This window comes from Rhinolophus sinicus, linkage group LG06 (genome assembly GCF_036562045.2).
Source record: "Rhinolophus sinicus isolate RSC01 linkage group LG06, ASM3656204v1, whole genome shotgun sequence".
Classification (NCBI taxonomy): domain Eukaryota; kingdom Metazoa; phylum Chordata; class Mammalia; order Chiroptera; family Rhinolophidae; genus Rhinolophus; species Rhinolophus sinicus.
Genome location: NC_133756.1, coordinates 132,803,813 through 132,820,538, shown reverse-complemented (window position 1 = coordinate 132,820,538; position 16,726 = coordinate 132,803,813). Strand labels below are relative to the sequence as shown.

General features: G+C 40.2%; 1 protein-coding gene across 1 annotated transcript; it reads left to right on the top strand.

Annotated features, from left to right (window-relative positions):
• Window positions 1-4,153: 4,153 nt before the first annotated feature.
• Window positions 4,154-10,489, top strand: LOC109436403 (mas-related G-protein coupled receptor member X2). The gene is made up of 2 exons (XM_019714943.2): window positions 4,154-4,282; window positions 8,636-10,489. The coding sequence occupies exons 1-2, from the start codon at window positions 4,272-4,274 to the stop codon at window positions 9,645-9,647; spliced, it is 1,023 nt and encodes a 340-aa protein (XP_019570502.2). The 5' UTR covers window positions 4,154-4,271; the 3' UTR covers window positions 9,648-10,489.
• The last annotated feature ends 6,237 nt before the right edge of the window (window positions 10,490-16,726 follow it).

The window sequence follows — 16,726 nt, the reverse complement described above, 5'->3', positions numbered from 1 at the left end:
TGTTCAGCATAACGACTTTAAGATCCATCCAAGTTGTTGCACGTATCCATCGTTTGTTGCGATTTTTTTAAATTGCTGTGTTGTACTCTATAGTTGTTGTTTCACCATTCACAAGTGGAGGGACAGTTGGGTTGTTTCCAGTTTGGTTATTATAAATAAAGCTGCTCTGAACATTTGTATATAGGTTTTTATGTAAACATAAGTGTAACATTCTCTTTGGTAAACGCCTAGAGTACATTGCTGGGTTGTACGGTAAGTGTATGTTCAACTTTTTAAGAAAATGCAAGCGTTTTCCGCCATAGCCGTACCATTTTACTTTCCCACCAGCAATGTATGAAAGAACCAGTTTCTCTAAAACCTTCCCAATATTTGAAACTATCAATATTTTTTATTTTAGCCTTTCTAAGAAGTAGGTAGTGGTATCTCACCATGGTTTTAATTTGTATTTCCCTAATGGCTAGGGATGTGGAACATCTTTTCATGTGTTTATTTGCCATCCATGTTTTCTTTAGGGAACGTCTGTTCAAATCTTTTGCCCTGGTTGAATCCAACTCTCTACTAACTCCAGGCCTGTTCCCAGAGGGCTGAGAGTGGCTAGAGAACAACACACAAACATGCCCAATGGTTTCACTTCCGATTTATGTCCACGATCCCTGCATATCCACTTAGCTCCGCTGATTAATCATGTAACTTTTCCATGATTGCTCTTTTACTCTCCAAAGGTAACATTTCATGCCATCTCTCTCCTGAAATCCCCTCCTCACTCTTCTATCACTCTCAGATGATGCTGCCCTGAGAATCTCCCCATCTCCACACACCAAATCCACCAGCCAGTCTGCCTCTCAGCTCATTTCTCTGCCTTTCTTCTCGTGCCAGGGAATAGCTCTGCATGCTCGCATCTTAAACCCTTTTTCCATCTGCCTATAGGTTCCCATCCCTCTCCTATATAGAAACACTTCACAAGATATTACCTCTCCCACCTGCATCTTCAATGTCCCCTTCTCAGTGGGATCATCTCAATACTGTACAAACATGCTATCCTGTCTCCCAGCCTGAAACACCACCCAAGTCTACATTCTCCTCCACCCACTGCCTCATTTCTCTCCTTTCCTTTATCGCAAATCTCCTTAAGTGAGTTTTCTATACTCTTTTCCTTAATGTCCTCACCTCCCAGTCTCTCTCTCCCTGTTCTCAACCTCTCCCTTTCTCTCTATCTCTGTAGCTCTCTCTCCTCCGCCCCCTCCCTCCGCTTTCTCTATGGCTCTATCCAGCTCTATCTTTTATCTCTTTCTTCCTCCTACTCCCCCCTCCCTCTCTCCTTCTCTGTCATCTTTTTTACATCTCTATCTTCTTATCTTGGCTGTATCATTAAATTTATTTTCCATGTTTTAAAATTTTATTTTTGAAGTAGCAATACATTCACATCTTTAAAAACCATTTTTAACGCACACATTGCAAACCATCATTCCCTTTCCAGGCCGTTACGTATCTATGATTTCTCCTCAAAGACAAATACTGTTATTATAGTTATTTGTTTCTCAAAATCTTTCCAGAGATATTTAACACTAAAATAAGCATATATAGATATTTTGTATGAGAAGGACTGTATATAATACACATATCATGTTATATATTATACGTTATATCTATAAACATATATTTATTTATTTATTCTCATACAAATACACATTGTTGGACACTCTGTCTTTTATTTTTAACTTGGGGATCCTTTCATAACATCTTTTTTGCTCTCCTTGTATAGCTACACAGTATACCATTGAATGGATTGACCATAATTTATGCAATATTGATGGCTATTTTGGCTGTTACCAATCTTTCTTATTGCAAATTATTCTACATTTATTAACTTTGTACATATGCCTCTTGCACATGTACAGATATATCGTTAGAATCAATTCCTAGATGAGGAATTACAGGGAGAAAAAGTATGACACTTTGTAGGTGTTTCAAATTGTCCTCTCTGGGTGTCTCCATCATATTTCACTCCCACCAGAAATGTGTGAGAGTGCCACATCCCACGCCATCTCCCTCATGGTACACAACCAAACTTTTTGGTCTTTTATATTTCAAAGAGTAAAATATATCTCTGTGTAACTTAAATTTGTATGTCTTTTATTAGAACTTTGGTTTCTCATCTTTCCGTAGATTTAAGAGCCATTTTTTATTTTCTAGAAATAGTAAATTCATGACCTATAGTCATTTTCTTAGTGGCTAGTAGGATTTTGAATTATCATTTTACAAATAGGAGAATTAGTACTTTTCTTTGATGTGAGTTACCAATACATTCCTAACTTGTCATTTTTTCTTTTGATTGTGACAGTTCCTGCCATGCCAAAAAAAAAAAAAAAAAAAAAAATTCTTTATATTCTCATCTTTATTAATCTTTTCTTTAAAGACTTCAGAATTTCATGTTATATGTTTAAAGTCTTACCCAACTTTGAGTTAGAAAGAATTTTCCTATGGTTTCTCCAGGCACTCGTATATTTTCATTATTAATTTTTAGCTATTTAGTATATTTGGACTTATCCTAACATCATATGTAAAATATATTTTGAATTTTATTTTATTTTTGGTGCTCACCAGTTGTCCCAATTCCAATCACTGATTAGGTCATGTTTCACTCACTACTTTAACATACCGTCTTTGTCATATACTAAATTACCATATGCATTTGTATCTGATTCTGAGATTTTTGTTCCGTTGATCAGCTTCTCTATATATGATTTGCTGGATCCAACTTTTCCTCCAAACTTCTAATGGATGAAGACCCTTCAGACCTCTTCTCTTTTCAGTCTGTATTTACTTTCTGAGAAAGCTCATCCAGACCTTTGAGGATAAGCTTCAAAAGGCTGTGGGTCCAGTTTATGGTTGTTGTTCATAATGAAATGCCATTGTCTGAAGTAATGCCTGGGGCACAGTAAGTCTGTATTAGTTAGCTAGGGCTGCTATAACAAAATATACAGAGTTGGTGGCTTAAATAACAGAAATTTATTTCCTCACAATTCTAGACACTAGAATTCTGAGATCAAGGTGTTGGGAGGGTTCATACCTTCTGAGGCCTCTCTTTTAGGTTTCGAGATGGCATTTTCTCCCCGTGTCTTCACATGGCCTGCCCTCTGCATGTCTATGTCCTACTCTCCTCTTTGTATAAAGACGCCGGTCATGTGAGATTAGCACCCACCCTGATGACCTCATTTTAACTCAATAAGCTCTTTAAAAATCTTATCTCCAAATAGTCATATTGTGAGGTACTGGGAGTTAGGATTTCAATATATGAATTTTGGTGGGGACACAATTCAGCCTATAACAAGGCCATTATCAAATATTTGCTGAATGAATCCATTGAAGAACTTTTCTGAATATTTGAAATAGTTTCTAATTCAAATGACATTTTTAAAAATAACAAGTAGCTTAACATGGCTGTAGCATGAAGAACACTAAAGCAAGACATAAGAGCTAAGACCTAAACTTTTAATATTTACACCAAATGAAAACAAGTTTTAGAATTTCATGAAGTGCAGGGAGGAAGAAAAAGAATATGTTATGTGGGCTGAACTCCTTACATTTTATAATGGAAGTCATTTGATACACTGGTTAATGCTGATAAATTAAAAATAGACATTTATCCTTCAGAGCTAATAAAAGAACTAAGCATAGAAAGTGTAATAAATGGTAGCCTCTGGAGAATGGGATTCAGGGAGCCTGTCACCTTATATATACTTCTCTATCATTTGGAAAGAAATTATACACATGAATACATTACTGCTACGATAATTGAAACAAACAAAAAGTGGGTTCAGGCCATGGTCAACTTTCAATCACCCTATGATAGGCTTTGTTCTTTCATTATAAAGCCTCACAATGCAAACTTACACTGCTTGACATTGCTCCCCAGGCTCACAGTGGGCAACTCGAGTCTCCACAACAATGATTACGTACTGGAAGGTGGACCGGATGGCGTAGGATGGGAGAGGCTGATACGTGAGTGGAAGTGGTGCAAATGCTGAGAAACATCTCGGTGAGTGAGCGTGTCTCGAACATCTCTGGCCTCTGAATTGCCCACAGTTCCTGCACAGGAAATTGCAAGGTCTGTCCAATACTTGATAAACTTTTCATAGTCACCAAATTTCACTCCAGCTGCTGCACACATCTTGCGATTTACAGGACAGCGAAGTATCCTCTGGCATCACTCAATCCCGGAAAGGCTCTCTCCTTTGGCACAGGTCAGCTCTCCACCTCTGGCTAGAAGAATGAAACAATGGTAAGAATATATACCGAGACCTGTCTTATTTCCAAAGTCAGTTGTGGTTTTTGCGCTAAGTTCCCATCCCTATGTTTCCAATGTGGGTGCTACATGCAGAGGTCCTGTGCATCCTTTAGGAAAAGGCTGGAGACATGAAGCTCTCTTCTAGCATTTTTGGGTGCAGCAGCTCAGACTGTGAGAAATGCAAATGGAGTCAACCAGAACCTTTCTCCCTTCTGATCCACTTTGCCATATTCTCCCCTTCATTCTAACCGTTCAAATCTGTTGTCATGGAAAGAATGTTGCCTCTTAAACCTTAATTCAGGCAGCAAGTTACCATGCAGGTGTTGCTTCCCAGAGCATAATTGCTGTTAACCCAGATTTCATTGTTTTACTGGCTTTTCAAAGTTCTTTTCTCTTTTGGACCCGGCAGAGTCCTGGGAGTAAACAGTCCACTGGGATTAATGAGGAGTGGTTCATGAGGCGACTATTGAGCCGGTTTAAGGGAAAGTGACAATGCATTGTGAAGCACCCTAAGGCAAGCAATAACGCAGCACTGTTTCCACCCCACAACTTAAAGTGACCAGGGACGGAGCAGTTACCCAGAAAGAGCATGGCCATAGCCAAAGCAATAGCGGTAGGAGAGAATGACCAGACAGGTGGAGAAGGGTTGCCACTGCCAACACACAGCCCAGCAGGGAGAGTGCCAGGAAATGAAAAGCCCAAATCTCTCTCCCCCTGCCCTTGTCTCCTGGTGGCTCAATTCAATCAGAAACCAGTACAGGATCCTCCTGATGAGGTACCTAGAAGCCACGCTTTTGGGATGCCAAACAGGGTACAGAAGGATGGAAAGGAGATTCTCAGAACAATTGGAGACTACCCCTCACATCTCTTTGTCCTCCTCACAGTTTTTCACTTCCTGGGTTTTTCTCTATCTCAGTGTCATGAAATCATTTCTCATCTCATCACTGTCAGAGTTATTTTTCCGACTGTTTGCACCTTCTTTCTCTAGTGTTACTTTTATGGAGCAATCACCTACATTCATCAAAAATGCCTTGAAATTGGAATGTAACTTAAAAAAGGAATACATATTCCTTGTAAGTGTGGCTCTCTAATAGACTCTCTGCAATGATGACTTAAACAAGAGAGAAAGGTTATTAGACCTGGACTGGAGGCTTCAGGGCGTTCAAAGGTGCACCTTCCAACTCTCTGCTCCCTATCCCAATCCCCATGACTATTTTGTAACTACCAATTTGTATTTCTTAATCCCTTCACCTTTTTCACCCAGCCCCCAAACCCCTGCCATCTGGCAACTATCAATTCATTCTCTGTATCTATGTGTCTGATTCTGTTTTGTTTGCCTGTTTATTTTGTTCTTTAGATTCCACATGTAAGTGAGATCATATGGTACTTGTCTTTCTCAGTCTGACTTATTTCACTTAGTGTTAATACCCTCTACGTCCACCCATGTTGTCACAAATGGTAAGATTTCATTCTTTTTATGGCTAAGTAATATTCCACTGCATGTATATGCCATATCTTCTTTATCCAATTGTCTACTGATGGTCACTTGGGTTGCTTCCATATCTTGACTATGGAAGTAATGCTGAAATGAACATAGGGGTGCATACATCTTTTTGAATTTGTGTTTTGTATTTCTTCTGATAAATACCCGAAGTAGAACTACTGGGTCAAAAGCTGTTCTATTTTAAATTTTTTGAGGAACCTCCATACTGTTTTCCATAGTGGCTGCACAAATTTGCAATTCCACCAATAGTGCATGAGGTAAAAGACCTGTACTCAGAAAATTATAAGACATTATTTTCGCCACATCCTCACCAACACTTGTTGTTTGTTCATGTATTGATGATAGCCATTCTGATAGGTGTGAAGTGTTATCTCATTGTGGTTTTAATTTGCATTTCTCTGATGATTAGTGATGTTGAGCATCTTTTCATATGTCTATTGTCCATCTATAAGTCCTCTTTTGAGAAATGCATATTCACGTCCTCTGCCCATTTTTTTTTTAAGATTTTATTGGGGAAGGGGAACAGGACTTTATTGGGGAACAGTGTACTTCCAGGCTTTTTTCCAAGTCAAGTTGTTGTCCTTTCAGTATTAGTTGTGGAGGACGCAGCTCAGCTCCAGGTCCAATTGCCGTTTCTAGTTGCAGGGGGCGCAGCCCACCATCCCTTGCAGGAGTCGAACTGGCAACCTTGTGGTTGAGAGGACACACTCCAACCAACTGAGCTATCTGGGAGCTCAGCGGCAGCTCAGCTCAATGTGCCGTGTTCAATCTTAGTTGCAGGGGGCAGAGCCCACCATCCCTTGTGGAAGTTGAGAAGTTGAACTGGCAACCTTGTGGTTGAGAGCCCACTGGCCCATGTGCAAATCGAACCAGCAGCCTTCGGCATTAGGAGCATGGAGCTCCAACCACCTGAGCCACAGGGTCAGCCTCCTCTGCCCATTTTTTAATTGGATTGTTTGGGAGGTTTTTGGGTGTTGAGTTGTATAAGTTCCTTATAAATTTTGGATATTAACCCCTTATCAATATATCATTGGCCAATATCTTCTCCCATTCAGTAGGCTGTCTTTTCGTTTTGTTGATGGTTTCCTTTGCTGAGCAAAAACTTTTTAGTTTAATGCAGTCCCATTTGTTTATTTTTTCTTTTGTTTACCTTGCCCAAGGAAGTATATCAAAAAATATATATACCTCTTGGTTAAGAGCAATGTCAGAGAGTTTACTGTCTATGTTTTCCTCTAGGAGTTTTATGGTTTGGGGTCTTACATTTAAGTCTTTAATCCATTTTGAGTTTATTCTTACATGCAGCATAAGAAGGTGGTCCAGTTTCTTTTTCTTTTGTTTTTTCTTTGCATGTATCTGTCCAGTTTTCCCAACACCTATTACTGAATAGACTGTCTTTACCCCATTGTATATTCTTGCCTCTTTTGTTGTAGATTAAATGACCATTAAACGGACTTATTTCTGGGCTCTCTATTCCATTCCATTAATCTATGTGTTTGTTTTTATGCCAGTTCCAATGCTGTTTTGATTACTATAGCCTTGTAGTATAGTTTGGTATCAGGTAGCACAATACCTCCATTTTTGTTCTTCTTTCTCAAGATTGCTGTGGCTATTCAGTCTTTTGTGGTTCCATATAAATTTTAGGATTATTTGTTCTAGCTCTGTGAAAAATGCCACTGGTATTTTGATAGGGATCTCATTGAATTTATACATTGCTTTGAGTAGTATGCACATTTTAACAATGTCAATTCTTCCTATCCATGAGCATGGTATATGCTTCCATTTATTTGTATCTTCTTCGGTTTCTTTCTTGAATGTCTTATAATTTTCTGAGTACTGGTCTTTTACCTCCTTGGTCAAATTTATTCCTAGGGTTTTTGTTTGTTTGTTTGTTTGTTTGATGCAATTATAAATGGGATTGTTTTCTTAATTTCTCTTTCTGGTAGTTCATTATTGGTGTATAAAATGCAACCGATTTCTGAATATTAATTTTTGTATCCTGCTGTTTTACTAAATGCATTTATCAGTTCTAATGGTTTTTGGTGGAATCTTTCAGGTTCTCTATATATAATACCACATCATCTGTAAATAATGACAGCTTTACTTCTTCTTTTCCAATTTGAATGCCTTTTCTTTTCCTTGTCTGATTGCTGTGGCTAGGACTTCCTGATTGAATAAACATTTATTGAGTACACACTATGTGTTCCACACAGCTAGGCACTGGGCATATAAAAAGTACTTCTGTCCTCATAAAGTTGACACACTGAGCCATTTTGAGCCCACCTGGCCCAGCTATCCTCACTCCTGTCTTAGCAAGTGGTCATATTCCCCTTATGCTTCTAAAGCATGGTCTCTTTCTCCTCTGTGGACAGGCCACTCTTACTAATGAGGGTGGCCCTTGGTCATTTCTGCATCCTCTTGACTTCATGCAGCTGAGAGAAAATTTCCAGCCCAGGACAGAGTAATATTTGCACCCATAGCCCTCTCCTGGTCTGTCAGATTCTATCCCAGACATTTATCTCCTCCTTCAAGAAATTCTGTGGCTACAACATAACGTCTGGACAATGAGTGAGGCATGTAAAGACATGATGGGACTACAGAATATTCCCATATCAGTAGCTGGTCTGTATTGCAGTAGAGAGAACATAGGCTCTAGAATCATATAGAACTGGGTTTAAATCCAGGTTCCAGGACACCAAGGTTGTGTGGCCTTCAGGAAGTACCTTAATCTCTGCAAGCCTCCATTTCCCTCCTTTGTAGCACAGGGACAGTAATTCCCACATAGCAGAGTGGCCATAAGAGTCAGAGATCATACAGCAGGTACAAAGGTCTCGTTTCTGTTCTAGTGACACCAGTGGAGGGTTCCCGAGCATGAATGCAACTGTCACAGCCTGGGAGACTGCACTTACTCCAACGAATGGAAGTGACCAAGCCATTCCTAAATGTGACACGGTGACCCTGACCCCAGCCCTTCCGGTCTTCATCATTGCCCTGGTGGGGCTGGCAGGAAACGCGGTTGTGCTGTGGCTCCTGGGCTTCCACATGCGGAGGACCGCCTTCTCTGTCTACATCCTCAACCTGGCGGGAGCCGACTTCTTCTTCCTCTGCTGCCAGATTATATGTTCCCTGGAGGCACTCATCAAATACTTCCATTCCATCTCTATTGGCATACCCTGCTTTTTCATTACTATGTCGATCTTTGCCTACATCACAGGCCTGAGCATTCTCAGTGCCATTAGCACTGAGCGCTGCCTGTCCGTCCTGTGCCCCATCTGGTACCGCTGCCATCGCCCCAGACACATGTCAGCTGTCATGTGTGCCCTGCTCTGGGCCCTGTGCCTGCTACTGAGCATCCTAAATGGGAACTACTGTGGCTTCCTATTTAGGAATCGTGACAAAGATTGGTGTCGGGCGTTTGATTTCATCACTGCTGGGTGGCTGATTTTCTTATTTGTGCTTCTCTCAGGGTCCAGCCTGGCCCTGGTGACCAGGTTGCTGTGTGGCTCCCAGCGGGTGCAACTGACCAAGCTGTATGTGACCGTCCTGCTCACAGTGCTGGTCTGCCTCCTCTGTGGCCTGCCTTTTGGCTTCAAGTGGTTTCTGTGGTACTGGATTGAGCATCCTTGCAGCATGTTCTCAGATTTTCTTAGAAGGACTGGGATTACCCTGTCTAGTCTTAACAGCAGTGCCAACCCCATCATTTACTTTTTTGTTGGCTCCTTTAGACAACAGCGGAAGCTGCAGCAGACCCTGAAGCTGGTTCTCCAGAGGGCTCTGGAGGACATAGCTGAGGAGAAGAAAAGTGGAGGAAGCCTTCCTCAGGAAACCAGGGAGATTTCGGGAAGCAATTTCATGTAGTGATTCTGTATCAAACAAGCCTCAGTCGCAGAAGTAGTATTTCTCAAAGTTTATGTGTATAATTGTGTAATCACACACACACACACACACACACACACACACACACACACACACGGTTAAAATGTCTCTGTAAAGCTGTTGTCTGTTTGATGCTAGAGCTTGAAGTTTGCAAGGCTGAACTGGGAACAGGAGCTAAAACCCATGAGAACTTACCACAATGCATGCCAGTCTCTCTAAGTGCCTGCAGTTTTGATGATGTGGGAATTCTGAAGGAGAAGTTGGCTTCCTTCATCATGGAGCTAAACACATACCTGGTCCAGGAGTCAGAGACACTGAGGGAGGATCCAAGGGAAGGTGGAGCAGCTGCAGGCCCAGCTGCTGCTTTATACCAATTTGATGAGCCAACAGAGAAGCAACACTGTGCATGAGTGCCCTGGTAACTTGCACTAATCTTTCACACATAAAAACAATGGCTGCTGCCTCATTTCCAACCACCAAATCTTGTGCAAAATGTCTCTTTTGATGCCCACCCTAACTGGAAACATACATGGAAGGGAAAAGAATTCTGGGAAATGTAATTCACACTAGCCAAGTTTCAAACCCATCGCAGTCTACCCCTTGTCAACTTGGCACCCACGAACACCTCATTAAACCATAGTTAATTCCAAATAAAAATAATAAAGCAAAGTCAAGCTTCTCCCTAACATGATATACCTATCTCACATATACCTGAAACATACCAACCTTTTCCCCAAAAGAGGATACATCTTTTCATGTGCTATTGACCATTTACATATCTTTTCTGAAGTGTCTATTCAAGTCTACCATCCATTTTTATTGGGCTGTTTGTCTCTTTATATTGATTTGTTGAAGTTCTTTATATATTCTAAATAAAAATCCTTTGTCAGATTTATGTATTGCAAATATTTTTTTCCTAGTCTGAGACTTGCTTATTAATTTTTCAATTATCTTTTTATGGGCAGAAATCGTTGGGGTTTTTTGTGAAATTTAATTTACTAATTTTTTTCTTTTATGGTTAGCACTTTATGCAGTCTAAGAAACCTTTGCCTACTCCAAAGGAAACAAAGGTATTCTCCAATGTTTTCTTCTAATGGTATTATAATTTTTGCTTTTTACAATAAAGCAAAATTACATTTAGATGTATGAGCCGTTTCAAATTCATTTTTGTACAGAGTTTGAGGTAGGGGTCAAGGTTCTTTTTTTCCCCAATACAATTATACAGTTGTATGGCACATTTGTTGAAAAGACTCTTTTCCTCCCATTGAGTCATTTAGCTCCTGGGTCAAAAAGTATTCTTATAAGCCCTGGAGTATTTCTAGACATTCTGATCTGTTCTATTAGTCTAGTCCAGGAGTCAGCCTATGGACCAAATCTGGTTCACTGCCTGTTTTTGTAAATAAAATTTCATTGGAACATTGCCATACCTGTTTATTTACATATTGTCTGTGGCTACTTTCGTACTACAACAACAGAGTTGAGTAACTGTGACAGAAACTATATGGCCCCAAAGACTTAAAATATTTACTATCTAGCCCTTTACAAAATAAGTTTGCTGATGTCTGGTGTATTCTTAAACCAACACCCACTGTTCTGGTAACTATAGCTTTGTGGTAAGTCTTAAAATCCTGTAGAGTATGTCCTCAAATTTTGTTTTTCTTCTTCAGAATGATTTTAGCTACCTAAGTCTTTTGCGTTTGCATATAAATCTTAGAATTAACTTCTTAATTGCTACAAAACTCCTGATGAAATTTTGACTGTGATTGCATTGAATCTATTAATTAATTTGGGAATAACTGACATCTTAGAATAGAGAGACTTTGAATTCATTAACATGGTATATCTTGCTATTTATTTAGGTCTCCCTTAATTTTTCTCAGCAAATTTTTGTACTTTATACTCTACAAGTCTTGCACACCCTTTGCCAAATTAGTACTTTACATTTTCTGATGCTATTGTACCCAATATTTTTTTTACTTCATTTTCTGATTGTTCATTACTAGAATATAGAAATATAATTAAGAGCAAGATGGCTGGATAAGAGGCTCCTGACTTTCCCTCCTCCCACAGAGGATCAATTTCCTCTGAAAGAAATCCAGAAACAAATTGAGGGACTCCTATAGATCAGGCAATTGAGAAAATGTGATAAATTTCTTTTAGCTCATGAGAAAGAAGGAAAGAAATGGGGAAGAAAGAGGAAGAGAGGAGCTAACAGATGACCAGTGGCTGCTTGAGTACCTGGTAGGGCAAAGGGCCAGTGAGAAATCTCTAGTGAGGGGAGGGCCAAAAATGTACATTAGAACAGAAATGTATAATATTTATATGTTGGTTATTTGTTTATGCGATATAATGTATGGCCTCTTCCCATGACCCTCATATCTTCAATGAAGTCTTCACCACACTTACAAATAATGTGGATAGATATATGGGGAGTGGGGAGCATTGTGTGCGTGTATGTGCATATGTCTGTGGATGTGTGTAAATCAAGTTAGATGAACTTGCCTCTGGGAAGATACACTAGAGAAAAAGAGATCATCTATAAACCAGATGCTGAAGACAGAGGTGATATAAGCATGCAAGGTCCCAGATGACATCTGAGTTATCCAGGACAGTATAAATTAAACATGGAGAAAAATAAAAGAAAGACACTCAAGGCTGGAGACAAAGTGATGCCAGAAATTAGACTCAAGTGCAGGTCACACAAACTCCTTAGCTCCCTGAGTTTTCTAGTGGGCAATCTGAAGACCAAGTCAGTCACACATTCATGATGTATAAATAGGCAAACTTCCCAAGAGAACAGCAAATGTACTTTGTACCAAGATCAAAGTATACTTTGCCCCAGGACACTCTCATAACTCAACATTCTCAACTAGATCCTGACAGAAGACTTAACCATGAGCTTCTGCAATGATTTCTGACACCAAGTAACTGGAGTCAGGCTAAACTTCACAGATGAAAGGCACAGTCCTCACAAGACTGCCCTCATTTAGACACCAGCTGAAAGTTCAGGGGAACCCTGGCCAACCTCACTGCTGACCAGCTGGCTATAGATTCAGTGTTATGCACTATCCCTCAGGTTCAGCTATTCTCTAGAAAGACTCACAAAACTAAGGAACGCACTATATTTACGATTACAGTTTTATTATAGCAAAAGAATACAAATCAGAAATAGCCAAATGAAAAGGCATGTAAGACAAGGTCTGAGACAGTCCCAAACTTGAATCTCCCATCATTTTCAGGAATGTATCACCCTTCTAGGACACCAATGTATGGAAACATGCAGAGTATTGCCAACTATGGAAGCTCACTGGAGCTTCAATATCCAGAGTTTTCACCGGAGTTACATTACGTAGACGTGATTATTTGACTCATTGCCATGTGGTTTAACTCAATCTCCAGATCCCTCCCCTCCCCAGGGCTCAAAGTCCCAATCTATAATCACATGGTTGGTCTTTCTGGCATGGTCAGCTCCCATCTTGAGTGATATAGTTAGCATAAATTATCTAGGGCCCACCAAGAGTCACCTCATTACCACAAACTATCAGGTATGGCCTGAAAGGCCCACCATGAATAACAAATACTCTCCTATCACTCTGAAAATTCCAAAGGTTTAGATGCTACCTACCAGGAACAAGAACAAAGGCCAGCAAAATTCTTTATTAGATGTCCTCTCATTGGTTGTTTCTAACAACAGAAGAGAAAAAAAGAAAAAAAAAATATATATATATATATATATACTTATATTTATTCATAAATGTTCAAAGCATCTTTATTCACAATTTCCAAATATTTGAAAACATCCAAATATTCAGCAACAGGTGAGTGGATAAACAAATTTTGGTATATTCACACAAAGGAGAACAACTCAGCAATAAAAAGAATGAAGTAGGGATATATGCAACAAAAGATTACATAGTGCAATAGTCCATTTTAAATAAGAAAAAAACTATGCTTTAGTGACAGAATACAGATCAGTGGTTGTCTGGGCAATTGGTTAGGTTGGAAGATTGATTGCAAGAAAGCATAATGGAAATTTTGGGGGGTAATAGAAAAGTTTTATATTATGACTGGTGGTGGTGATTACACAGATGTACGTATTTGTCAAACCTCATTTTGATTATACCTCATACACATAAAATGTGTGCATTTTATAATAATACATTTTGTAAATTGTAGTTTAATAAAGTTGATTAGAAAAATATGAAAAGGGGAAAGGTCAAGATGGGAGAGTAGGTAAACGTTGTGCTTGCCTCCTCTCCCAACCACATCAAAATTACAATCTCAATGAACAATCATCACTGAGAATCTCCTGAAGTCTAGCAAACAGAAGTCCTATAACTAAGGATATATAAAAGAAGCCACATCAAGACTGGCAGGAGGGGTGGAGATGCGGAACAGACTGGTCCCAAACCCATGTGTGACCATTAAAAATCAGGAGGAATATCTTGACTGCAGTGATTCCCCCTGAGGAGTGAGGGGTCCCAACCCCACACCAGGCTTCCCAGCCCAGGGTTCCAGTGATGGGAAGAGAAGTCCCCATAACATCTGGCTGTGAAAACCAGTGCAGATTGTGGCTGGGTGAGTCAGAGAGCCTCTGGAGTCCCAGGCATTCCTCTTAAAGGGACTATGCATGATCTTACTCACAGACAGACTCACTCACTCTGAGCTCCAGCACTGGGACAGCAGCTTGAAAAGCACCAGGGACATATGGAGAAGAACAGAATTGTCTGGATTCAGGGCAAGGGCTGGAAGGGCAGCTTTCTCCCAGAGAGAAGTGCTGGAATGTACTATTCTTTTTTTTGTTGAGTCCTCCCCTGATCCAGAGTGCAGTTGCCGGCAGCTGCCATATCTAAGAACCCATAAGCCTAACTAACACCATTTGCCCTGCCTTGGTGATTCCCTGAAACACCACCCCACCCAATTTGTGGGCTCCCCTAAGACGCTTCCAGTGGCTTTTCCACATAAACAGATTGTCTTGGCTTATGTTGCAGACATTCCTAAAATCTCTCAGAGGTTCACAAACCCCAAACAAGAAGGGCCTCAGCATGCCCTGTACCACTTGCTGAGAAGTCCCGAGCCTGGCACTAATGACAGCCAGACTCGGTTCTCATCTTGGCCTTCCCCAGGCACTTCCAAGCCCAGTGCAAGTGGCAACCATCTGCAGATTGCTTTGTAGCTCATATTATACTAAGTGGCCCTATGCAGGGCACAGGCAGTGGCTGATCTGATCCTGCAACAGAACCCCTCTCCAGGGGCCCCAGAACCAACACACCTGGTGGTCACCTTCAAACCAGTGCACCATCCAACCACCTCCACAAAATACACATACAACGGGCAAACTGGGCAGGCACCAGTCCTGCTAAATCAAATCCTGCTCCATAGGGTCAGCTCCTCCACTGGAGTCACAACCAATAAGCCTGAAGGTTAATTCCTCCCATTAACATGCAAACATCAACCATGGCTCAACTACAACAAGAGGGTACACACAAGTACACAAGGGATATACCTAGAGCACCTGGCTCAGGTGACCAGGGAGGCTGCACTACTGGACCCCCTAGGACACGTACTACATAAGTCCACTCTACTAAAATAGGGAGACATAGTAGCTCAACCTAATACATATGAACAATTAAGTTCACAAACTTGTTGCAACGATGCTGCTAACCTTTATCAGAGGGATTATTCATTATGAATTTGTACCAAATGGACAAACAGTTAACCAAGTTTACTATTTGGAAGTGCTGAAAATGCTGCATGAAAAAGTTAGACAACCTGAACTTTTCACCAATGATTCATGCCTCTTGCATCACGACAATGAACCAGCTCACACGGTACTGTCTCTGAGGGAGTTTTTAGCCAGTAAACAAATAACTGTATTGGAACACCCTCCCTACTCACCTGATCTGGCCCCCAATGACATCTTTCTTTACCCAAAGATAAAGGAAATATTGAAAGGAAGACATTTTGATGATATTTGGGACAGGAAGAGTAATATGACTAAGCTCTGACTCCCATTCCAGAAAAAGAGTTCCAAAATTGTGTTGAAGGGTGGACTAGGCACTGGCATTGGTGCATAGCTTCTCAAAGGGAGTGCTTCAAAGGTGACCATAATGATATTCAACAATGAGGTAGAGGTATGTAGCACTTTTTCTAGGATGAGTTCACGAACTTAATTGTCTGACCTCATAGAAACAAATACAGGGATGCATCCAAAATAGGGATATAAAAGATGTGTCCCAAATGAAAGAATAGAATAATGCTCCAGAAAAAGAACTAAACAAAATAGAGACAAGCAATCTACTAGATGCAAAGTTCAAAACACTGGTTGTAAGAATGTGCAGTGATCTCAGTGAGAACTTCAACAAAGAGATAGGAAACATAAAAATGGAGATAGAAAACATAAAAAAGAACCAGTCAAAAATGAAGAATGCAATAACTGAAATAAACAACATATTAGAGGGAATCAACAGATTAGATGAAGCAGAGAATTGAATCAGCAATTTGGAAGATAAGGTAGCAGAAAACACCCAATCAGAACAGCAAAAAGAAAAAAGAATAAAAAAAAAATGATGATATTTAAAGTGCCTCTGGGACAACATCAAGCATACCAACATTTGCAACAGAGGGGTACCAGTAGGAGAAGACAGAGCAAGAAATTGAAAACTTATTTGAAAAAATAATGATGGAAAAATTCCCTAATCTGGAGGAGGAAATAGACATAAAGCCCAGGAAGTGCAGAGAGTCCCAAACAAGATTCACCCCAAACAGGTCCACACCAAGACACACCATAATTAAAATAACAAAGCTTAAAGACAAAGCAAGAATCTTAAAAGCAGCAAGAGAAAAGCAGTTAGTTACCTGCAAGGGAGCTCCCATAAGACTGTTAGCTGATAAAAGAATGGAACAGTGCCATCTGTGACAACATGAATGGATCTAGAGGGCACTGCGTTGAGTGAAGTAAGTCATACAGAGAAAGACAAATGTTATATGGTTTCACTTATATGTGGAATCTAAAGAACAGATAAATGAACAAACAAAACAGAAACAAGCTCAGAGAGCAT